This window comes from Gopherus evgoodei, chromosome 1 (assembly GCF_007399415.2).
Source record: "Gopherus evgoodei ecotype Sinaloan lineage chromosome 1, rGopEvg1_v1.p, whole genome shotgun sequence".
Lineage (NCBI taxonomy): Eukaryota > Metazoa > Chordata > Testudines > Testudinidae > Gopherus > Gopherus evgoodei.
The window spans coordinates 202869529-202894892 of NC_044322.1; the positions used below are offsets into that span (position 1 = coordinate 202869529).

General features: G+C 43.7%; 2 protein-coding genes across 11 annotated transcripts in view; both read left to right on the forward strand.

Annotated features, from left to right (window-relative positions):
• Positions 1–12192, forward strand: part of CMSS1 (cms1 ribosomal small subunit homolog) — a 383107-nt gene extending 370915 nt beyond the window's left edge. For all 8 annotated transcript variants that reach the window (XM_030583094.1, XM_030583121.1, XM_030583148.1 and 5 more), the window contains exons 7-10: positions 3822–3882; positions 5004–5091; positions 6431–6519; positions 10075–12192. In XM_030583094.1, coding sequence (XP_030438954.1) covers positions 3822–3882; positions 5004–5091; positions 6431–6519; positions 10075–10158 — 322 coding nt within the window. In that variant the 3' untranslated portion in view covers positions 10159–12192. The remainder of the gene's footprint in view (positions 1–3821; positions 3883–5003; positions 5092–6430; positions 6520–10074) is intronic.
• A 96-nt stretch (positions 12193–12288) lies between these two features.
• The window catches only part of LOC115661032, a 49837-nt gene continuing 36761 nt past the window's right edge, over positions 12289–25364 (forward strand). For 2 of the 3 annotated variants that reach the window (XM_030583165.1, XM_030583173.1), the window contains exons 1-6: positions 12289–12851; positions 15832–15942; positions 17391–17492; positions 19201–19291; positions 23774–23914; positions 24908–25117. In XM_030583165.1, coding sequence (XP_030439025.1) covers positions 12648–12851; positions 15832–15942; positions 17391–17492; positions 19201–19291; positions 23774–23914; positions 24908–25117 — 859 coding nt within the window. In that variant the 5' untranslated portion in view covers positions 12289–12647. The remainder of the gene's footprint in view (positions 12852–15831; positions 15943–17390; positions 17493–19200; positions 19292–23773; positions 23915–24907; positions 25118–25364) is intronic. The other variant, XM_030583159.1, reaches the window with a different exon arrangement.

The window sequence follows — 25364 nt, forward strand, 5'->3', positions numbered from 1 at the left end:
CCTTCTACTTGAGGCACCGGTCTCCTGCGGCGATGGTTAGCCACCAGACACTAGCTTTGACAGCACCTCCGTGTTCACCTGAAGGTGATTCCTCGGGTACAGAAAGAGAATTCAGCCCCTCACTGCGACAGCACCGGCGCGATTGTGCACTTGAGGCTGTGTCGACCCCCATGATGCCATGGTGGCAGCAAGGCCAATGGCCCTACTGGAGCATGTTGGGCATACCTGTGATGCTGATGCCTCCATCTCTCCATCCCTCAGCCGCCACCTCGGAGCAGCAACCAACAGCACCAGCGACGCAAGGCCGCTGGTCGTGGGACGATCTGTCCCTCCACATAAATGTCAGGGAGCTCAAAGCAGTTCACTTGGCCTGCCAGCTTCCCTGTCCCACATGAAGGGCAAGGTGGTGCATGTCCTGACAGACAATACTGCTGCTATGTATTACATCAACAGGTAGTGCAGAGCCAGGTCATTGGCCCTTTGCCAAGAAGCTCTCCGCCTTTGGGACTTCTCTGTACAGCATGTCATTCATCTGGTAGCTGTGCATCTACCTGGGGCAGGAACGAGTTATCAGATCACCTCAGCAGGACTTTCTCATCTCAGCACGAGTGATCGTTCCATCTGGAGGCGCTCAATGGGATCTTCCGGAGGTGGGCGACTCCCCAAGTGGACCTGTTCGTGTCCTGTCAGAATCGGAAATGCCACGTGTTCTGCTCGTTCCGGAGATTGGAAAGGGGCCCCCTGTCCAGACACCTTTCTGCTCCCATGGTCAGGGGTTCTGATGTCCGCCTTCCCACCGGTGCCACTAATTTACAAGGTCCTTATGAAGATTAAACAGGATACAGCAAAGGTGATCCAGATAGCCTCTATGTGGCCTTGGCAGCACTGGTTCGGCACGCTGCTGGACCTTCTGGTAGCTGCCCCGATGCAACTTCCTCTCTGGCCAGACCTGCTGTCCCAGAACCAGGTCTTCTGCATCAGAACCTGGCGTTGCTGCACTTGACAGTGTGGCTTCTGTATGGCTAAATGCAGAGGAACAGGAATGCTCAGCCCATGTCCAACAGGTCTTGTTGGGTAGCAGAAATCCCTCCACCAGAGCGACCTGCCTGGCTAAGTGGAAGCGGTTCAAATGCTGGACCTCAGCCTGGGATATCCGTGCTGAGCAGGCTTTGCTGCAGGTAATCCTGGACTATCTTCTGCACCTCAGGCTCCAAGGGCTGGCCTTGTCATCAATGGAAGTCCACTTGGCCACTATTTTGGCCTTCCACCCTCTGCCCCAGGCAGGTTGGTCTTTGCTCATGACATGACAGTTTGGTTTTTGAAAGGTCTGGAGAGTCTCTACCCTCATTTCAGGGATCCTGTCCCTTCCTGGGACCTCTACCTTATGCTGTCATGGCTCAGGGGTCCTTCCTTCGAGCCTCTGGCTCTCTGCTCCCTTCTCCTCCTCTCTTGGAAAGTTTCTTTCCTGGTCACAATAACGTCTGCCTGTAGGGTGTCTGAGATCAGGGTGTTTACTTCAGAGCTGACCTATATGATGTTTTACAAGGACAAGGTCCACATCTTCATAGCCTCACTGCTGTAGGATTTTCTCTGAACTTTCCTCCTGTTTGCACACAGATCCCTGTCAGCACACACACTCATTCTTCATACACAGAACTTATTTGTTCATAAGGACTTCTCTGAGCCACCAGGTGGTGCATCCAGTCACTCTGCTCCTGCTGTGCTGAAGTCTCTAGTCCCTTCTGGGAAGGGAGCCCAAGCTTCGTCTTTCACTCAGGTTCTGTGCTAAGCTCACTGCTGACTTCACAAGGCTGGACTTTGTGCTGGTAGGGTGACATCACAGTGCAGAACTGAGATGTTGTCTCTGCTATCTCTTTCCATTGTCCCCGATGTGCACAGGAGTGTTACTCCCTTACTTCGGCATGGAAAGTCTTTCAGTAACTCACAATGCACGGAAGTCTCATTCCACACTCCCTGTTGTTGAGAGAGTGGAGCAGAAAAAGTCTGAGTTTCCCTCTCTCTTCTGTCATATTAGCTGCACAGTTATTTATCTCTGGTTCCTCATGTGCTTTTCTTTCTCCTGCTTTCTTTCCCTTTGCCATCACTGATTCTAGATTTTGTGGGCTCTGTTTTTGTTTTCCATGTTTTGCTGGCATATAGGTTGTGTCCCAGCTTCTATTCCATCCCATCCTGCTGTCTGTCCCAGTAACCATTCCTGTGTCTGATCCACCCCGTTGTATGGTCACTTTCCTTTCTCATTTCTCTGAGAGTGATGTGGTGTCTGCAGGACCCTTCTCCGTATTTGGTTCCTGTCCAGCAATTGTTGTCAATTTTATGCTGAGGTGCTGCTTCTACCCCTGATGCTCCCTGGGCCTTGTAACTTGTGAAAAACAGGGTGAGGATACTGTGGGAACAGGCTCTGGTGTATCCACATAAAGGGGGGAGGAATAGCTTAGTGGTTTGAGCATTGGTCTGCTAAACCTAGGGTTGTGAGTTCAATCCTTGAGGGGGCCATTTAGGGATCTGGTGCAAAAATCTGTCTGGGGATTGGTCTTGCTTTGAGCAGGGGGTTGGACTAGATGACCTCCTGAGGTTCCTTCCAACCCTGATATTCTATGAATTGATGGAGTATAAAAAAAGCACATTAGCTCCATTTGATTCCACAGGTATAGGGTTGATGAGATTTGTATATTGATTCAGGAGATTTGAAAGGCTTCCTGCCCAAACCTGACTTCCCCAACAGAAGGTATGGAAATCAGGATTTGTTTCTCTTTCTCCAGTCTCTTGATAAGAAGTGTGGTAGTTTCTGCAACACATATTGCTAGATAAGTGGTTTGCATTCTCCACTCTATACTCTTGATCCAAATATCCAGGCTCCTCTGCTCCCAGCTTTCCCAATAGCAGGTTCAGATCTTGCTATCCCACAACACATCATGGAATGAAGAGCAGAGAAGTGCAAGGCTGGGTTGAAGGCATGAAAACTGTGGCCATGTCTCCTCTCTTAGGTCCAGAACTCACATGATGACAGTTGAATCTCAGTATTGTTTAAAAAAAAAGTTTCTAGACTTCATGGTTGTAAAGGAAGGCTTTAACATGTGACTCGCATGTCAATGGTGCATTAATTTCTTCCTGAGTGCAGGAAAAAGCCTATTTCAACTGGAGTTTTGTAAACTCCATACTCATTTTCTCCTGCTGAGTTCATTATATAGATCATGACATTTTCTATATATAGAACTATGTCCCAAATCAAAGGCTTAGGATGCAATTCTGGTCTTCTGATAAAAAGAGTTGAGGTCTGCACAGGTGTGGATATCAAGGTTCCTTTCTGTAGTAAGGGTTATGACAGCCCAGAAGGGATAATTTTCCTAATAATTGCATAAACAAATTGTAATAACTTAAATTTCCGGTTCAGAATGCTTTCTGGTGTGCCTATAATTCAATAGTGAAATCATTCTTTTATTTAAATTTGGCAATTGATTAGTCAATAGTCTTGAAATAAGTCAATTGTAAAAGTACATGTTCTTTAAATATTACATAAATATCTGTCAAAAAGATATACGTAAATTACTCCTAAATTGTGCCTTCTAGTGTGCAAGTCTGGTTGTAGATCATTACAAGTATCGAATATAGATTTAAATAATAATTTATTGGGATGTTTTCAAAGCACAAATAGGAGTCAATGGGAATTGGGCACCTAACTCATTCAGACAGCCCATTCTAAAGCACTAGTTTTAACTATTTTTGGTTTCCTCTTATGCCTGTTATACGCTCAGAATCCGAGTTCTGATGTTTGAGTTTATTTTTAATTTATCCTCTACTAGGTCATTGACGGCATTCAAAGGAGACTGCAGAGTTATTAAATTGTTTGCAAAGCACATAAAGGTAAGCAAGTTCAGCACTAGTTTTGGTGAAATAGCTAACCAATCACATGCCATTGTCTTTGTTGTGATATTGTAATGATACTTTTCATGGTCATAGCACCTTCCTTTAGATAAGGGCTTCCTTTCTGTACCCCAACAGCACAGTTCTGGGCATTCAACCAAGCACTTCCTCTGATCGCTCCTCAAACTCTCCTCATGCCCCTGTGGTTTTTGGGGCAGCATGGGCACTTATGTTAAGATCAGAACATCCATCAGTAACCTGTGTGGTATCCAGTCAAACATTCCGTGCCTCAAACCAGCCTCTGATTTTGTGCCTGCTTAAAAACCAAAACCAAAAAGCATGTACATGTGTTCCCATCCACAAGACTCCCCCTTCAACCACATTGATGGGTGCAAATCAGGTAGTCAGATCCTCAGCTACCCAATGCAAATGCCTGTTTGTGTGTACAAATGGTAGGAAAGGAAGCAGAGACAGTGGGTGAAAATTTGGCCTTCTATATAAATACTGTCAAACAGGCAAATGTCACACACAGTTTATTTCATCCTTCTCCAGTCTTGGGCAGATTAGTGTGAATCCAGTTTTGCATTAACTTTCCCCAGGTTGTTTGCTCTCCATTTATTCAGACCTCAGAAAAAGTATTCAGGGTCAGATTTTGAAAAGCACAATCGAGTGAATTTCAGTTATTGACTTTCAGAGGGAGTTGGACACCTCAGTGCCCTTTGTGCCTTTCCTCCATATGTATCAGTTTTACAGTCTGAGAGATGAACAGTGTGTCTCTTGCTGTCTGAATGTACCGTGCTTTAGCTTCCACACGCTAACTGCCCATGTGGACCCCAGTACCACATACTAAAAGTTCCTTAATGTGCTTATGGAACTCTTAATGCATGGTAGCAGGGCTCACTGGGACAGTTACGCGCAGCAGGCCAGAATACTGTAGATTATACCCCATCTTGCTGTGCACTACTTCTCCATATGGGCCTGGCTTTAGATGGTGTTTTAAGAGGAGTTATTGTGCTACTTGGAATTTACCTCCAATGTGGAATAAAATGTTCTTTAAGAGGGAATCCTAAACACTTGTGGGTTTACTGATGCAACATCTTCTCTTTCTGTCCTTGAATTAGATAAAAGAACAGTTGAACATGCTGGAGAATAGGGTCATCCACCTGGGTGTAGGAACACCTGGAAGAATAAAAGCGCTAGTAAAACAAGGTAGGAGAGAGGCTGGAATGGGCTCTGGTAATGGACATGTTGCACATGGCAGAATAAGTGAAACTTCAATAGAGTTTGAAGGTTCTGGACTAACCTGAGTCAGTGAATTTGGCGATCTACTCTCAAATGCAGGTCAAGAATATAAAGTTAAAAATCCAGGAAGCTGAACACAGTGGCTTAGACAAAAGGAACTATGCTATGCACAATTCTGAGTTCAATTTCAGCTTTTATTGAAAAACCCTCCCAAAAAATCTGGATTTGCTTGGTCTTTCAATTTATTATTCACAATCTCCTGCCAGGCATGTAGTTCTTGAACAGGAAGTTAGTTTATCTGTTTAACCCTCCTTCTCCTTCTCAAATCTAAGTTTTTTTCCTGCCATATATTTTGCTTCCTAAATAGATATTTGCAATAAAAACAAAATGTAGTGTAGATATCACAGGATACTAACCATGGTCCTGTCATAGTTAGTTCCTTCTTCAGATCATTTGGCCAAGCTATACTCTGCTCAAGGGTAGTAGCTAGCTCTGGCATGGGACTCCACTGTTTCTCCCTCCAGGAAGCACAGGAACAGTGAGATGTTTCATTGTTGCTGTCCTTTACAACAGTGTTAAGATATCCCAATTCAACAGCACGTCATAGAGCTGATGTTGCTGCATCAGCCCAAAGATATATCAAGAGGAGAGACAGTGGGCTAGGACCAGAAGCTGACTATGTGTTCTTCATGTTTAGAGCTGTTTGACAGTTCAGTGCTGCCACAAGAGGTTACTGAGAAAAAGCTAGCAGAAAAAATTGTGGACATCACCCACTAGATATGGAAGAGTTAGCAGGGCTGGCAGAAGGTCATTTCCCAAAGAACCATCTGCCTCCTTGTTTCCTTCCATTCAAATGGAAGATGACCAAAGCCCTTCGCAGTGCTGCTGATCTGAAGCTTATTTAGGGCCTGATTGTGCAAGTTTCTGACCATCCTCAATTCCCACTGATAGGCTCTTGTTGGCTCAAGTCCTTATAATTTACCAAGTCGTCGTCAGCCATGGAAACTCAGCTCCTGTGGTTTCATGAAGAGGAAGTCTGGGGAATTCTTTGCAGGCAGGATATTGGCTCTTGACAAGCCTGGCAACAGCAGTTGCTCTGCTTTTGTGTTTATCTTCTTGAAAAGGCATGGGATTATGTGGTAAAGACGTTTACAGTGTCATTGCGTTAGTTTTCCAACCAGCAAATGTAGTGCTTAATGTTTAATGCCCTGGGAACAGACTGCAAAGGATGCAAAAGTCAAAAATCATTTTGATAAGCACATGTCATTTTACCTTTTTTATAGTAAGACTTGCACTGTCTTTTCAGATGGCCTTAGCTTGAACTCCTTGAAGTATCTGATTTTGGATTGGAACTGGAGAGATCAGAAGTTAAGGAGAATGATTGATATCCCTGAGGTACAGTACAGTATGGTCACCTTTTTAAACAATGATGTAATTATATGAACCTTTCTGTCTAGACGTAGTTAACACTTGAAATGCTGGGAAGTCAGGATTTTCTTCTATGAGACTGACTTTTGGTATCAGTACTCAAGGAACACAAAGGAATTAGCATTTTACCTATAATTCTGCACGCTGGGTTCTCCAACTCTGAACTAAGACACTTCTTCATCTCTCATCTCATGAGCTGCAGCAAACAGTACCAATGTGTTCCAGCGCCCTCTACCAATTTTTCCTGCTCAGATGTCTGTGAGCTAGTAGTTCTGCCCCTCCCAGAGACTCTCAGCAACCAGCTCCTCGGAGGAAAGTTTTCCTCAGAAATTGAAGAAAAGGAAATAAGATTCAGCAGCTTTTGAGGACACATTTACTGACTCCGAGATGGAAGGAGCACATTGGCCTGTTGAGTCGCACTACAGCCTTGTTTAGAACAATATGACACCACAGAACAGCAAATCTCATGGGTCTGTAAGCCACTGGTAGAGCCTTCTCATCCTGACAATTCCATGTGGTTTTCAGTGGCATGTTGCAGCACTCGCATTGTTAGGTGTGCAGCGTTGTGCTGTGGTATTGTGCTATTTGATATGTAGTAGGCTATATAGATAACCAGTGTTCAGCCCAGAGAGATAACTGACCACAAGTCTCTCCAATCAGTATGAAAAGGCTACCTCTCTCCCGTGCATGCATGGGTAACGTCTAAACGGTCAGTGTCTGGAGCCTCCAGAGGACAATCCCTTTCACAGGCAGCACAGACCTCTTTCACAAGGAAGAAAATTGTCATCCACCTTGCTATGTATTTTAACATATTTTTGAGTGTGTTGTATCACACTCCACCACGTGCACAAGGTTGTATTTCTCATGCTCCAGGATGAACTACAGTGTTTGCTAAAATACCTTGAAGAAATCAAGCAGCAAAAAGAGCAGCTTCACTTAATGAAGCAAAGAGGCTCCCCCTTGTGGTAAATCATCAATAGACATCTCAAGGTGTGAGTTTGATAGGGTACTTGCATTAAAACGGATATGTCAGCCGTGTGGACACTGATGAACGGACCACAGAAATATGAGCAAAGGACACTGGCACAAAGCTTTACTATTACGAAAAGTGCTCTGGGCTCATGTGGAGTACAGACGGACCTGGGTTTCTGTGAGTCAGCCAGAGGCAGCAAACTGCAGCCTCTGGCTGATCTACCTGGATTTGAACCTGTGCTATTGCAAAGCTGAGACTGAGGCCTCCTAGCCATTTCTTACTGCTTAATAAAACATTTGTTCTGCAGGGAACATGCCAAACTTCTTGAATAGAATCTAGCCATGGGGAGTAGTCCTACAACTGGGATGTTGCCTGGATAATAAATTTGTGACTCAAACTGTATTTAACTAGAAAAAAATAATGTAACATTACAAATACAAAATTAAAAGCCTAGGAATTGTGCAAGTTAAGGATGAATGTGTAACACCAGCTTTGCCCTTTTGTGCATCTTCTGCATTATGGAACAGCCTTCAATCATATGCTGTGTCTCTGATAACACAACATACGGGGTTTTCCCCCAACAATCTTTAATACATATGTGAAGCATCTTGTAGTACAATACTTTGTACTACTTCATATGCCAGAAAGAGTTCAGGAAAATCATTTATATGAAAGGTATATACTAAACTATACTCAGATAGCATATTACAAATAAAATGTCATAACAGGGCAATAGTGAATCCCAACAGGTACTGGCAAAGGCAAGATTTTACATTTGAAGTCAAATCTCATTGAGCCAGCACCTTGTTCTCCTACTTGGGTGTAAAATGCCAAGAACACTATAAATAGTAATAAATAATAACATGATAGTGCCAGATTTTCAGAAATGACTTCCAGTTTGTGGACCTGCAAAAATCACACAACTAATTGGTATCCACAGTTAAGTGAAGGTGGGAGTGATGATAGGGTGTAACTGCTAGCAACTCAATTAGCAGACTCAGTCAGATGATGTACTCATTCTTTTGTATCTATAATTATTCATGGATGCAAAATTGCACCAGTAGGGGACCAGGTGGAGTCACTTTTACAAGATGGCCCTGATTTCTTCAATAACTTCTATCTGCAGAATAACTTTTGGTCATGTAGAATTAACAGGATTCATTACTGCATCTTACTGTAAATATGGCAGTATTATTTGTTTAAATACATGGAAGCCAAGGAGCACTGGAAACACAAGCATATTTTTATATTAGCATATGGAAAAACTCATAGCCTGATTTTTTGGAGGTGTGAAGTGCCCACAGCTCCCTCTAAATGCACACTTACCTCATTTTCGGGGGGAGGGGGCCTGGAGAAGGCAGCAGAGAGGACTGAGGTTGTGGGCTAAGAACAACGCAGAGAGCAGCCCTTCTTGGACACGTTGGTGTGCAGAGTTAATTTTTTACCTGGTGGAGTTCTAATAAACACACAAGTTTAAAAACAAAAACCAAAGCCCTCCCATGCCTTGGTTCTAGACTCCACCACATCTGGAGAGAACAGGGACATCCTGATGCCAGGCTGTTGCAGTGTCACAGGCAGAGTTATGTATTCTTCCATATTTCCTAACTTAACACTAGGCAGATGGTGTAACCCTAACATCACATTAGGGAAAGTTGTTGTATGTTCATGTCCCTGTTTGCCCCTCCCTGCACCCTAAATAGAAGAGAGAGAAAAGGAGACATTCAGAATAATCAGGCTAGAGGAGCTTCCAAGGCTCTCTCCTGAAGAACTTCTAAACTCTGCCAAAGCATAACGAGCCCAATATAGGCTGGCTTCACAGTTTAAACTGCCTATAGACAAAGTTTTCTCACTAGAACGTACTACATAGATATTGGCTGCAATACAAAGTACTAGCCTAGCTCCCAAGGTTGACAAAAGTCCCTAATATGCAAGCATCCCACTGAGCTTTTCAAACCCTTTTGTGACCCCATTACGCTTGTTCTTTTTGTAAACAGTATAGGGGCTGAGCCTTCAGGTAGTCTGAAAATATCAGCTTGTGAAGTTCAGTTAGTCAAATTGCGTGAGCGAAAAAGCTTTTCAAATGTACTTCAAATGGAGAGATTATTATCCCCCCACCACCACCCTTTATATAACTCAAAAAGGGCAGAACAGAAATTTGCCAGGCTTTTCCCACAGCCTTCATGTCTGGGCTGAGCTGAAGCCTGGAAACATTCAGCCCAAAAGGTGAACTTCTCTGTAAGGTAGTCAGAACTGACAATGGGGTTATAATGAAAGCCCTGGTGTAACCATAACTGCAGTGGAGCTCCTGGCCTTGCTATGCTGTTAGTCTGGGGGTCTTAAAAGTAGATAAGCTAAGAGACATTCATCTAAATAGGTAGTTTCTAGAGTTTATTATATTTCTTTTGTAAAACTTGCATTTGTGTGTGAGGGTCTCTCCTTTACTCAGCCTCTAATAAAACTCGTGTAGCTAAGCAGAATAACGGGGTGTGTGCAGAACATTTTCAGTAATATTCCTACTTCATGTCTTGTTTAATTTTTGTTTCCTTCAGATAAGGAGAGAAGCAATTGACCTTCTGGAAATGGGAATTATAAAGCTGTGCAGAGAGGATTCTGTGAAGCTGGGACTCTTTTAATGGTGTAACAAACATGGATGCAATTTACAGCTGTATTTCACTTATCATTGTCTGTAGTAGGCAACTGTTCAGTGGCTGACTGGATTCAGTTCTTCCGTTTCTGAGATGCTTAGCAGAAATGCGTATTACAATGTTTGTCAGCTTCTGGCCGTCTTATAATAAAGCAAAATTTTGTATGTAGATTCCGTACCAGGGATTGTTACTGCCTGAACAGTATGATACTGAAATTAGATGTATGTTGCATGTAAAACAGTAGGTGTGGGTTCTCTATTACCCTTAGGACACTGAGGATGAGTGCACTTGTCCTGAGTGAATCCCACAGCCACTCTTCTTCTGTCCCCTCCTTCCACTCTTCCAAAAGGACCACCTTCACTCCCCCTCTAGGAGTGATAGAAGACAGCCCGTGCCAGTTCTGGGCCCAGAAATTCCCAGCCCTCACTGTTGCTGCTTCCTAGCATGCAGAAGGCATCTGGCCATTACAGAGACCGGTCCAGAGTTGGCCGAGATGTTTTAGCCATATCGCTCCTTTACTACCTCATGTAGCTACCCCCACAGCGTGTTGATGAGTTAGACCTCTCTTGTCCTCCACAAACCCTGTCACTACATTATATCATAAAGATGCATGCTGGAAAATAACAGTGGCTCTTGCACCCTCACCACTGTTCATGCTAGGGCAGGAAACTTTGAAGGCTAAGTGCTTCTTAAGATAGAAAATTATCATGATACCTACAGCATAAAAACAGTCTAATCTTGCAACTCTTATTCATGTGAGTGATCCCACCAACCAGTGTTGCTATTGTCATGAGATAGAAACTGTAGAATCATGACCATATCTGCCGCTGGCAAATCATGTGATATGTAATGACGACTGGCAACCTTTGCTGAATACTATTCAACCACGCTGCATATCAAAGTTAGTGCCTGTTAGTGGGTACTGTGTTGCTGTAGGGACCATCTTTCAAATAGACACAAAACTGAAGCCCTGACCACTTGTGGTGAGTAAAAATCCTATAGCCCTTTTCATGAGATTTGTCTGGTTTCCATATTATCAGCAAATAAAGAATTTGTTACTAGAATTTTAGTTAATTTTGATTACTATGATGTCAGAATACAATTTGCTGTTCCTTGGCTGTGTTGGCTCTATAGAGCATATAGAGTAAAACATATTCATTGGACTAGTTAGCAAAATATGGATATCTGTAGTAGGGAACACTCAAATTGATTGAAAAAATGACACAAAGTTTTTAGTAAACATTTCTGGGTGCTTTTGGCTAAAAGTCAAAACTGCCTGTACGTGGATGATTTAATAGGAATTTATTTAATCAAACATTGGTGTGATCTGTCAACAAATTCCATTTATAATGCATGTCAGCCAGTGAGTACGAGGGAATATACCTTGGGATGCAGTCTGAACTATTTAGCTCTTGTTCTGTCAAGCCACTTACTACATTGTTAGATCTCTCCCTTGACCTGCAGCTTCTGTGTTGGTTACATTGTTGACTAGATTGTGGTCGGGCCTAAAGTGAGGTGATGAGAAGAGGATACAATGATCGTTCCTTTTGGGATCTTGTGCTCCCAGTGCAAAAGGGGGAAGGGTGCACAGTACCAAAACTAGCACTTGAGAACTCAAAGGGGGCCATACCAAGTCTCCAAACGCTGTGCCCTTACAAAGGGCATTGCAGTTCCTACCTTGGTAAGTTCTCCAGCAGGGCCACTCACTGGGTAGGAGCCTTTTGCATTGTTATCCAACACAGCATTCTCTTGTAAAAGCCATTTTTGCTTTTGATAGCACTGCTCTGTTTAGGGTGACTATGGAAATAAAGGGAAGAGAGGGAGTAAGGGATCAGACTGTGTACAGACCTTTCAAGTAGCAGGCCGTGCCCCTGCAAGTGATCAATAGCTCAGAACGTAGTGAAACCTAATAAACTCTTTACAGAAGAACCTCAGAGTTATGAACCCCAGAGTTACGAACTGACCGGTCAATCAAATTCCTCACTTGGAACTGAAAGTACGCAATCAGACAGCAGCAGAGACCAAAAAAAAGAAAACAGTACAGTACAGTCAATGCTCTGCTGTAAACTTCTGAAAGAACCATATCATTTTGTTCAGTTACAAACAGTCTCCATTCCCGAGGTGTTCGTCACTCTGAGGTTCTACTGTACTAAGTGGTGCAGCAGAAAAAGACTCTCAGTGACTTTCCCAGAGTGTCCGGAGTGTCTAGGATGCAGTTCCTGTGACTCTGACTAAAGTACACCGTGGCCGATAGCACCAACTGATTAAGGTGATTGAGGTCACCAACGGACAAGATGAGCCTGTACTGAGGAAGAGAAGTCTAGTTAATGAGTAATTACAGGAAGTAACAAAGGTTTATAGAAACAACACAGCCTCCAACATCAGAGAGAGTTTTTAAGTTGAGACCAAGTCTAACGCAGACATCCTTACCCCATCCCCACCCCCCAAAACACACACCCTTCTCCAACGGCAACAGCATGAAAAATAAGAACAGCCAAGGAGCACAAGAATGTCCCTCCAGATGTCCAGATAACAGCGCATTTAAACAACAGAAACTGCCAGCCTGGAAGCCCAAGCTCGCAGCTCCGACTGTCCTCTCCAGCTTCTTTACCATTGGACTCTTCTGCCTCCTCATGGGAATCTGCCTAATATTGTATGCAAGAAGTGTCAAAGAAATCCAGGTTTGTTTGAGGTGGTTTTCTTGATGAGTGTTATTAGAGAGTGGCTCAAAGAGGGGTAGTAATTCTATCATGGAAGTACTCCCTTTACCCAATACCCCAGGTGAAAGTGGTCACCATTAAAAAGTCAGCATTTGCTAATTTACCAGCTGGCAATATCTGGGACGTTGTCATTTGTCCCTGTGCTTAGGGGAGGAAATAAACTGTGGTAACTTTGGTATTTTTAGGCACTAAAAAATGTCAATAAATATTTCCAGCCAGAATCCTAAAACACAAAGAGATTCCTCATGTGTTACTGATGGCTGCTGCAGGTAGAGCACGTTGAATATTAAGGTCAATTTCAAAATCAGAGTATTAAATTCAATCCACTGACTTGTTACCTCCTGTTATTTTGTTCTTTATGAGGGTTTAGACAGCTAGTATTTGTGTAAATGATCATGAATCTTGAAAGTTTCACAATTCTGGTAAAAATTATTACTAGGCTGATAAATTGTTTTTGAAGTGCGTTATGTGGTTTTCTCTAGTTTTGGAAATTTGTCATCCAGTTGGGAAGCAGTACAATACTATGTGTACCAATCACACACCCTGGATAATGAATAGACCACCAAAAAAAACCCCAAACAAACCAGGATTGGTTTGTGTCTGACTTGTGAGCAGAAAAGAGGAATAAATCTCCAACTCATAGTATTCACAATGAATAATTCAACCTGTTTTAGCTGTAATTAGGTAATTTAATATCAGTTTTACAGTAGGGGGGCGGGGAATGTTAAAACACAGAATGATTTACACTAGGTCTCATAGCAAGTCAGTTGGCTAGCACACTAGGCTCCCAGTTCTCTCTTCAAACCGCTAAACCACATTGCCATCTGTGATGTACATACTGTATACAGCACCCACTAGAATTGATAAGGACAGCAAGATTATTTCTTTGTTTGGCTTGTGGGGTGAAAAAACCAAACAAAATAGTACATGGTGATTTGCGTGGGCCGGTTACCTTACAGGAAAAAAAATTGGCTTGTTTATCCATTAAGATGGTCTCACAACCCAAACTTTGCCTCTTATATTTTGTAGTCTGAGAGTACACTGTAATGGATAAAAATATAAAAAGACAAAGAAATTGTCAGTCCTTATTATAAATTTTTGCTAAATGTGATAGTAGGATGGTATTATTTTTCACATATTAAGTGCACTTGTTTTGGATGAAAGGTGCTAAATAAATGCAAAATATTAAATAGAGTGAGAAAATAATGCTATTTTCAATATAGTGTTTGCCACAGTTACTGTGGACCTGACTCTCACCCCTACTCTGCTCTCTTTGTGCTGCTCAGGTGGCACAAAAAGAGCAGAAACTGGTTTCATCCCCCACACTCCAACTGGGGAGTCCCTTGTTTGTTGTTCGTTTATTTGCCAAGGGTGCCTGGTGGTGAGTGCAGCGCCAGCATAACTGGCTCCTATAGCAATCCCCCTGCAATTCGGGATTAGAGGGTAGAATCCAGAGCACTCCAGGTATTGTCATCTGGCAGACAGCCCCTAGGGATTGTTACCAGCTGATGGAATTCGGGTCAGTCCTCAGGGCAACTGAAACTCCTCCCATGCTGGCAGAGAGCCAGCTGGAGAATTGGGGTGCCCTAAGAATGGCACCCCAAGGGGAATATTAAGCATAGCAGAGAATCTGGATCTGTATGCTTACCCCCTGAGGTGGTAGTGGTTGAATCCCTGTTGCAGCCGTCACTGTGAGACCACCATGTTTCTGGCTGAGAAGGGCAGGCCACAAGTTACTTGAGAGTCTGTTGGATTTATCGCTTCATCAGCCAGTTGGAGAGCTGTTGAGCAGTGCAAGACACTTACTTTGTGTGTGGGGGGGCACTGGCTCCTCAGCAAGAACAGGATTTAAGTTAGGGATCGAGTTTTCAAAAGTGTCTTTGGGACTTAGAAGCCTAAATCTTACTGACATCCAATGAGATTAAGGCTTCTAAGTGTTGAAGTCACTTTGGAAAATAGGACTTAGGTTCCTGAGTCTCTTAGATGCTTTTGAAAATTTTATCTCCTGTCGTGCGCATGCCCACATTGAGCAAACCTGAAGAGAGAGGGTCATTCGTAGACCCTGGCAGCTGAGAGTCTAGTTTTTCCCAGAGGGGGTTTTACAGCATATAATCTGAGGTGGACAAAACTTTTTAGCCTGAGGGCCACATCTGAGTGGGGAAATTGCATGCAGAACCATGAATATAGGGTTTTGGGAGGGAGTGCAGGGTGTGGGAGGCGGTGTGATGTGCAGGAAGGGGCTCAGGGAAAGGGGTTGGGGGCACAGGAGGGATGTGGGGTGTACAAGGAGACTCAGGGCAGGAGGTTGGGGTGCAGGAGGGGGTGTGGAGTGTGGGAGGGGGCTCAAAAAGGGGGTTAGGGTGCAAGGTATGGCAGGGGGCTCAGGGCAGGGGATTTGGGTGCAGGAGGGATGCATCAGGGGGTTAGGGTGCAGGAGTGGTGCTGCAGGGGGTTGGGATGTGGAATGTAGGAGGGGCTTGGGGTGTGGGCTCCGGCCCAGCGCCACTTACCTGGAGCAGCTCCGAGGTGGCAGCAGTGCGCAGTGGGGCTAAGACAGGCTCCACACCTGCCCTGGCCCCACGCTGCTCCTGGAAGCGGCTGGCACTATGGCCCCTGGGGGAGGGGAGGCAGAGGGCTTCGTGCACTGCCCTTGCCTACAGGTAACCTCCCCCAAAGCTCCCATTGACCTTGGTTCCCCATTCCTGGCAAATGGGAGCTGCAGGGGACAGTGCCTGTAGGCGAGAGCAGCACACTGAGCCCTCTGCCCCCCGACCTCCCTCAGGGGCCGCAGGGACATGGTGCCAGCCGCTTCCAAGAGCAGTGCAGAGCCCGTGGCGCCACCGGGGTGGCAATTCCACGGGCCAGATCCAAAGCCCTGACAGGGCTTCTGCCGTACTTTGCATACCCCAATATAATCTTTGCTTGCTTATTTCTTTGACAGATTAACTATTCAGACATATGTTTGAATTGTTCAAAACTGCGTGAAAACTCCTCTAACTGGGATAAAGAATGTAACTGTACTGTGCACTTCACACTGCAGGAAAATATGCTGGTAGGTAAATGTGTGAAACCAACCATGGACTAGAGTTCCTATATTTCTGTATGTGTAAGAAGTAGAAAGTTTATCCTATAAATGACACTAAGCCAGTTTCTGAAGGGCTTTATATCAATACCTGTCACAAACCTAAAGCCCCTTACATCCAAAATATGTGCCTTTACCATTGTTGTTATTCATTTTGGCAAATCCCATAAATTAAGCAAGATCAGGCTGCATAATATTTAAATTGGAGACCTCCCAGGTGAAAACAGATGCTGCAAGAAGTGCTGTAGATTCAAGAGGTGACTTCTCTTTCTTCTGAATCAGTAGTGAGTCAATGCCCTAGTAGAGACCCAGTGCCACACCCTGGTGTTAGTTGGTACTGTGCAGCTGGGGTAGGATCTTTTTTCGGATGAGACATAAAATTGAAGCCCTGGCCACTTTTGGTAAGTAAAACTCCTGTAGCTCTTTCCACAACTTTAGGGTTCTTCAGAGTGAAAGGAGCTGTAAAAGCAGTAGACATGAAAATCCTCCAGCCAGAAGAATGTGTCAAAGTTTGAAGAACATTTAAAATTAAAAGTAAAAATGTCAGTTTTCCATATTACATGTACAAACTGGTACTTCTGCTGCTTGTATTAGATCTGGTCTGTAGATTCAAGACTCAAAATTTTCAAAAGGGCTAATGGGCTTGTCTACACTGCACTAAAGACAGGCCTATGGGGGTGTGAACTGCAGAATACTCTAGCATGTTGCTCTCTGCCTGGCCTATGTAGATGCTGGTGGTGCAAACTAAATGGTACCTAGCGTGCATTAACATAATCCTGTAGACTACATCAGTGCAAGGTGTACAGTACTGAAGGGTGTTCCTGGGGCCCTTACATCACTCTGCAGTTCACACCCCCATTAACGGGTCTGTGGCACCATGCAGACAAGCCCCAAGTCTCTTTTCAAAAGGGATTTAGGAGCCAAAAGTGCCTAAATCTCTTGAAAATAGGACTTAAGCTCCTAAGTATTTTTGAAAATTTTACCCTTAATCTACAGCACTCTCCGTGCAGCACCTTTCGCAAGTGCTAAATTCACTTTACATTTCTTTTTTTAAAAAAGCTGATAATTGAATTTAATAATCTTAACATATTTAGAAAACTGTGGGTCCAATCCTGCAACCTTTCCAGATAAAAAGACTGTGACCTCAGTGGAACGATTCATGTTGTTTCATAGCACCTTCCATTCAGCGATGCCAAAGCAATGGGTGGGGGAAATGATGGTATGCTGTCCATGCTCCACCCACAAGCCCAAGATAAGTGAATGTTTCTGCTAAAATAATCAGCTGAAATGTAGTTAACACCACATCCATTAGGCTGTCCGCCCCCATGTTCCCCCAGTATTTTTTTTCAACAGTTTGTAACAATGACCTCTTTTGTTTATGCTCTCCTCATCCTGTGTTATTCTCTTTTGAATTCTAGGGTAATGTTTTTATGTACTATCGGCTGCAAAACTTTTATCAGAACCACCGTCGGTATGTCCTCTCCAGAAGTGATGCACAATTGCTGGGTCAAGATGTAAACGTAAGTGTATTTCTTATTGTTACATCATCAATATTTTCATCAGGTGAGGAGGCTCTTAGTGTGTGATTCTCTAGTTAAAAAGTAGTTTCTAGTACTACACTTGCCTCTGGGTCCTTCTGCCAGTTTTTGTGGTTTTACAACATGTACCTTTTTTATTTTTTTACTGTTTCTCCTCTGTTGCTGTGTAACCTTAGATCACCAGAGCTCCTCCTGGGGTCTCCTGTTGCAACATGGCCCCTCTATTTCCCCTCCAGGGTAGGCTGTGATTATAAACCATAGCTGGGCACAAAAGTGCATAAAAAAAGCCAGAGCTCAATATTTTTATTCCTCTGTTCCTTTGAATTCAGAGCACTAGACCTGGCCATCTCATTTGTGGGGAATAGAAAATGTGGTCAGCTGCAAGGGGTTGAGCTCCCTTTCTTAACTCCTTGAGGTTAGAAGGCACTGTAAACTTTTCTACTAGCATTTCCCACTTGTAACAGTTCAGAGGTGTTGCAAAGCTTCAGTATTAAACACAGAAGCAACAGTCACAAATTGTAACTCTGATAAACAATTTGGTTGTCTTAGAAGCTGTAGCCTGCGTGTGCAAACTGACTTCAATGCCTGGAAAAGGAGTGTTTATAAGAATGTGCTGTGAGGTCTACAGATCACAAGTGCTGAGAATTATCAGCAATATCATCAGTAATTGGATTTTACTGAAGGTTTGCTAGCAGTTTTAGACCCAATCTACACGAATTGGGGACACTGCTACAAGACGGCTCTCCCAGGGAACAGATGGCACCTAGCCATTTTTTTACACGTCTTCAAGCCATGGTAAAAGCTTAAATAAGTCCAACGTTTTAGTAGAGTTTAGGGATGCAGTTAAATGTCCTGTCTGTACTGAAAAATGGAACCATATTGTAACTAGGTCGGGGAATATGTTGTTGTAACTGGTTGTAATTATTAGTTGTTATTTTAGTCTAGGTGGGCCCTAAGATCCTCTTTGTGTGACCGCCTTTATTTTAAAAAGTGACGAAGTGCTGAGTACTCACCCTTCGAATGCCAGGCCCCTTTAAGAGGACTCAAATGGAGTACCAACAGACTGAGGCAACCAAAACCATTTGTTTGAACAGATCAGCCTGCAGTTACAGCAGTGTTAAGGCACACGGTTATAACATCATTGCAGCCCGGCTGTGTTATAGCATGGACTCGCATTCCAGTGCAGATGGGACAAAACTCTGTTATAACCCTGTTAACAGACCTAAGCTGGTCTTTCAGTGTTGCAACCACTCTCTTATATGTAAACTATGACTATAACAGAAAGAAAGAGATTAGAGAAAACAGATCTCTGTTGTTTTCAGTATGTTTAGTTTCCGCATAAACAGTTTCACAGTTTTCCCTGTATAGTTAGTTGGTTTTCCCTGCTTGTGTGGATCTGTCACACAGCAACAGTCTGTCTGTGCTGGGAAGTGTGCTACCAGCAGCTGTGTAGACATTAGACCTCGGCAGATATGCCTCACCCCAGTCTCATTCTATTTGAGCCCATCTCTAATGTGACAGGAGAGCATTGGCAACTCCTAGCACTCTTAGGTTGTTTGGTGGTTTTCTTTTTGGGGTTTTGTTTTTTTTCCAGTTTTTTTTTTAAAGAGGGAAATAAGAGTAAAAGATTGACCAAACAAATGTTGATCAGGAAAAGACATTTCTAATTGTCCTTTGACCTTGGGTTCAGATTCAGAACAGCAGTTGTGAGCCTTTCACAACCTATCCAAACGGAACTCCAGTGGCTCCATGCGGCGCCATCGCCAACAGTATGTTCAATGGTAAGTACCCTCCTCATCTGATTTATTCACCTGCACAGATGTAAGCAATTTAAAAATCTCTGTGCCCCTGAGACCTCACAGAGCCTCATCTAAGTGCTGATCCTTGCATGTTCTCTGCATGTCTGATTCTTGCATCTCTATCTGTCTGTCTCTCTCATATATGGATGTTAAACCATTTGACAGTGTGGCCAAAGTGGATATGGCTCCCTACAAGCTGCACTGCAATGACTCTACTTACATTACTAAACTCAGTGAGACTCCATGTGAGTGCAGGGGTCCACCCCCATGATCCAGTTACAGGATTGGGGAACTGAGTATCCTAGAAAAAGAGGAAGACTGTAATCTACAGACTTGATCGTAGCTTTACAACAGGCTATTGGGTGGGCCTGGAAAACTCAGCTTCCGCTGTCTTAGGGAGACTGGCTTAAAAGTGTGTGGCACATTCTTGAAATGGAAAATCTGATCTAGGCTTGGTCTACACATACAGTTGCACTGTCTTAACTAAAGTTGTGTTTCTAAACTGATGCAAACCCCTCTATGGATGTACTTATATTGGCTTAATAATCCTGACTTATAGTGATTTAACTTGTCAGTCAATTTACATGTGCAAGCTAAACTGCTATAACCAGTTTTAAACCAACATAAGGCCAGGTCTGCACATCAATGGCTTTGGTACAAGCACAACTACATTGATTAGAGAATCTAATCTTTTTTTAACCATATAGTTATACTGATACAGCAACTCTAGCATGGATGCAGCTATGCCAATATAGCTTCTCCGCTTCTCACAACTTCAGTGTGTAGACACAGCCTCACTCTCATGAAGACAAATCAAAATGTTTCTTCAAGACATTGACTCCCTGGGTTATAACTTTACTGCAAAAAAAAGGGGGGGGAGGCATTTATACAGCAAGATAACTTTCTCCCTGTAAAATCCGGGTGGAGACAAGGCAGAGGTAGTTTTTAGCTCGATGTTGCTACCTGAGGTCAACACTAAACCCCACACCGGGAGTTTTCCTCAAAAAATACAGTGAGGTAAAAACTACCTGTCCCTTGTCTCCCCCAGGGTTTTACAGGGAGAAAGCTATCCTGACATTGTTCTCAGAAGCTGACAAGCTAATTAATAAAGAACAGTTTTCAGGTTTAAAAAAAAGAAACCAGTTTAAGGTTGTAGCTACTTGTCACATTATTTCTTTCCATATTTTCTCAGTGTAGACAAAGATGCACATTCTGTTCCATGAAAATGAAGGGATGGTGCATGACTCTAGTACACTTTCCCTTAGTTTCTTTTTGGATGTTGGAAAAGATGATTAACGGAAATTGCTGGTAATAAGTTACAAAGGCTCTTCAGCCTATAGCAGCTTCAGTTAACGAATCTTCTTCATATATCTTTGACATTTGATTTTTGCATATTATAGAATCTGCTTCAGAAATGCAAGTGGAGACTTCAAAGCCCAGCAAGTAGGATCACATCACTTCATTTATACTACCTAACAAAATGCAAGGCAGGGGTAAATAGAAGAGTAAGCCTTCTCAGAGATTGTAACTAGCATTCCTTCTCTAGCTTCTCAAAAAAAAAAAAAAAAACAACCCCACCAGCTTCAGGTCACACAGTCCAAAGAATTTGATCACAGAGGAGTCAAGGGATGTCAATGAAATACAGCTGTGGATATTCTGTCTTGGTGACGCAAAGAGAATTTCTAGTAGGGATATGGTCAGTTTTTAAAACTTCCAAGGGTGCTTTTACTCAGGAAATGTAAATGGTCCTTTACTTGTGAGGCACACAGAATATTTACATCAGGGGTAAACAACCTATGGCATGGGTGCCAAAGGCGGCACATGAGCTGATTTTCAGTGGCACTTACACTGCCTGGGTCCTGGCCACGGGTCCGGGGGGGCTCTGCCTTTTAATTTCATTTTAAATGACGCTTCTTAAACATTTAAAAAACCTTATTTACTTTACATACAACAACAGTTTAGTTATTTGTTATAGACGTATAGAAAGAGACCTTCTAAAAACATTAAAATGTATTACCAGCACGCGAAACCTTAAATTAGAGTGAATAAATTAAGACTCGGCATCCCACTTCTGAAAGGTTTCTTACCTCTGGTGTACATAATGCAGTAATGATAAAACCCTCTCCTGGTCTTTTCTTTGTTTGTTCCCAGGACTCACACTCTCTCTCTCTCTCTCTCTCTCTCTCTCTCTCTCTCTCTGGGTACATCTACATTACAGGATTATTCCAATTTTACATAAACCGGTTTTGTAAAACAGATTGTATAAAGTCGAGTGCACGCAGCCACATAAAGCACAAAAAATTTGGCGGTGTGCGTCCATGTACTGAGGCTAGCATCGATTTCTGGAGCATTGCACTGTGAGTAGCTATCCTGTAGCTATCCCATAGTTCCCACAGTCTCCCCCATCCATTGGAATTCTGGGTTGAGATCTCAATGCATGATGGTGCAAAAACAGAGTCGCGGGTGATTCTGGGTAAATGTCATCACTCATTCCTTCCTCCGTGAAAGCAACGGCAGACAATCATTTTGCGCCCTTTTTCCCTGGATTGCCCTGGCAGACGCCATAGCATGGCAACCACGGAGCCCGTTTTGCCTTTTGTCACTGTCACTGTATGTATACTGGATGCCGCTGACAGAGGCGGTACTGCAGCGCTACACAGCAGCATTCATTTGCCTTTGCAAGGTAGCAGAGATGGTTACCAGTCGTTCTGTACTGTCTGTCATGCCATCGTAAATTGGCGATGGGATGACGGTTATCAGTCGTTTTGTACCGTCTGCTGCTGTCATGGGTGCTCCTGGCTGGCCTTCGCTGAGGTCGGCCGGGGGCGCAAAGACAAAAATGACAAAAAAAGACAAAGACCCGGTGGGTCATTCCCTCCTTATGTTTTATCTAAAAATAGAGTCAGTCCTGCCTAGAATATGGGGCAAGTGTACTAGAGAACCAGCGTACCAGAGAGCACAGCCGCTCCGTGTCAGATCCCACAGAAATGATGAGCTGCATGCCATTCTAGGGGGTGCCCCTGCAATAACCCCACCCATTGCTTCCCTCCTCCCCCAACCCTCCTGGGCTACCCTTGCAGTCTCCCCCCATTTGTGTGATGAAGTAATAAAGAATGCAGGAATAAGAAACACTGACTTTTCAGTGAGATAAAATGAGGGGGAGGCAGCCTCCAGCTGCTATGATAGTCCAGGCAGGACATTAAAGGGTGGGGGGGAGAGGAGCCCAGCATCCCGCTGCTATGATAGTCCAGGCAGTACAGAATCTTTTCTTTAGACATGAAAGGGGCGGGGGGGCTGATGGAGCTCAGCCCCCAGTTGCTATGATGAAGACGGTTACCACCCGTTCTGTACCATCTGCCGGGAATGACTGGGAGTCATTCCTATTTTTACCCAGGCGCCCCCGGCTGACCTCACCTGAGGCCAGCCAGGAGCACTCACGGGGCGATGACGAGGACAGCTACCAGTCCTACTGCACTGTACCGTCTGCCACTGGGGAAGGGAGGGGAGAGGATGCTGCTGTTCAATGCCGCAGCACCGCGTCTACCAGCAGCATGCTGTAGACATACGGTGACATTGAAAAAAGTCAAGAAACGATCTTTTTCCCTTTTCTTTCATGGGGGGGGAGGAGAAAGGGGGGGTAAATTGACGAGACATACCCTGAACCACCCCGGACAATGTGTTGACCCTACAGGCATTGGGAGCTCAGCCAAGAATGCAAATGCTTTTCGGAGACTGCGGGGACTGTGGGATTCTATGATTCTATAGCTGGAGTCCTCAGTCCCCCATCCCTTCCTCCATGAGCGTCCATTTGATTCTTTGGCTTTCCGTTACGCTTGTCACACAGCACTGTGCTGTGGACTCTGTATCATAGCTTGGAGATTTTTTCAAATGCTTTGGCATTTTGTCTTCTGTAACAGAGCTCTGATAGAACAGATTTGTCTCCCCATATAGTGATCAGATCCAATATCTCCTGTACGGTCCATGCTAGAGCTCTTTTTGGATTTGAGATTGCATCGTCACCTGTGCTGATCAGAGCTCCGTGCTGGGCAAACAGAAAATGAAATTCAAAAGTTTGCAGGGCTTTTCCTGTCTACCTGGCCAGTGCATCCAAGTTCAGATTACTTTCCAGATCGGTCACAATGGTGCACTGTGGGATACCGCCCGGAGGCCAATACTGGCGATTTGCGGTCACACTAACCCTAATCCGACATGGCAGTACCAATTTCAGCGCTACTCCTCTCGTGAGGGAGGAGTACAGAAACCGGTTTAAAGAGCCCTTTATATCGATATAAAGGGCCTCATTGTGTGGACGGGTGCAGGGTTAAATCAGTTTAATGCTGCTAAATTCGGTTTAAATGCATAGTGTAGACCAGGCCTCTCTCTCTCTTTAAGGTTTCACTTGGTCGGAGTGACTGCTGGAAGTTGTAGACAGTTGATAACATATTAATTTGGATCTCCCTGCAGATTCTATTCAACTTTTTTACTATCTTAACTCATCCACTGCTATCGAAGTCCCATTGCTGAAGAGTGGAAATAGTTGGTGGTCAGATAAAAATGTGAAATTTCGGAATCCAACATCATATAATCTCTCTTCTGCATTTGCAGGTAAGAATGATTCCACTGCCATGCCTTACTATAAAAGTCTTTCTTCTGTTTGTGGAAGTCTCCTGAGACAGGTACAATCTCCAGGAGATAGGTCTATGTGTTCTTCTTGATGACAGGTAACTTTTCCAGGGGAAGCACTGTGAGAGCAACCTCACGAGACCACCTCCAACTTTTCAATGGGGCAATATGCCACATGTAGAGAGGAGACTATGATGTTATGAAGAGAAAAAGATGTTCTAGAAGGTCAGGAAAGTGAAGCCCCAGTACTTTACTCACCATCCTCACCTACTAAAGGTCTTGGGCAAAAGGAGTTAGCCAAGTGGAATCACCTACTTGTTCCATCTTTAAATATATATTCATTAGCGCTGTTTTGTTATTACTATTAGTTTGTATTGTAGTAGACTATAGTAGCCCCAGTCATGGACCCAGGACTCCATGGTGCTAGGTCCTGTGCAAACACAGAGCAACAAAACAGTCCCTGTCGCTTAAGAAGTAACAATCTAAGTAGTATGAATATTCTTCTAAATATTGTAGAAAGATTTTCAAATGAACGACAAATAGGATGCATATGTTTACTGCTCTTTTAGTGCATTTTGTTGGTATACAGAAAGGAATCGATGCATAAAAATGAAAAATAAAGGTGAACAATTACATGCAGAGGGAAAGTTGTCTTATAATTAGAGTGAGGTACTATTCCTGTACAAGTCACTTTGCCTCTCCTGCACTGGCTTCCCCATCTATAAAATGAGGATAATACTTTTTGCCACAGGGATGTTGTGAGGTTCAGTTCGTTAATGTCAGAGAGGAGATCTGAGATCTTTGGATGGAAAGTGTGATTTGCTCTGTGTCTTGTGAATATTGGACAGAACCTCTGTCTGACCTGTATTCTTGGTTAAACATCAGAAACCCAGAAGGATTAAATAATTTAACTACCTGTCTTAGCAGCGTTCTAAACATTGATAGCTTGTCTCTATTCTCCATCTTCCTCCCCAGGAACAACAAGGCCTCCTTACTGGCAGAAACCAGCTTATTTACTGGATGAGGAGGATGAAAGGAACAATGGTTATATAAACGATGATTTTATCATCTGGATGCGGGTGTCAGCCTTTCCCACATTCAGAAACCTTTACCGTCGTCTCAGCCACACCAACCAGTTTGCTGATGGTCTCCCAGCAGGGAATTACACCTTCCACATTACCTACAGTATCCTTTCATCATGTCCAAGGTACTCCTTAATTTTTAAGCAGGTAAAAAAAAAAAAGATGCCTGCTAGTATGGTGGCTTGCCAGTAATACAGCAAAAAACCTGAGGGAGATCTAGTTTGTGGGGAATCCCTGGATTTCCTGGAGCCAGTGCTGGTGCAGTTAAGACATGTCTCTTAAATGCCCTATATCAGGCCATGTGACACTAGATCTAACTTCTGAGGCAACTGCTTGCCTGAACTTTGGCT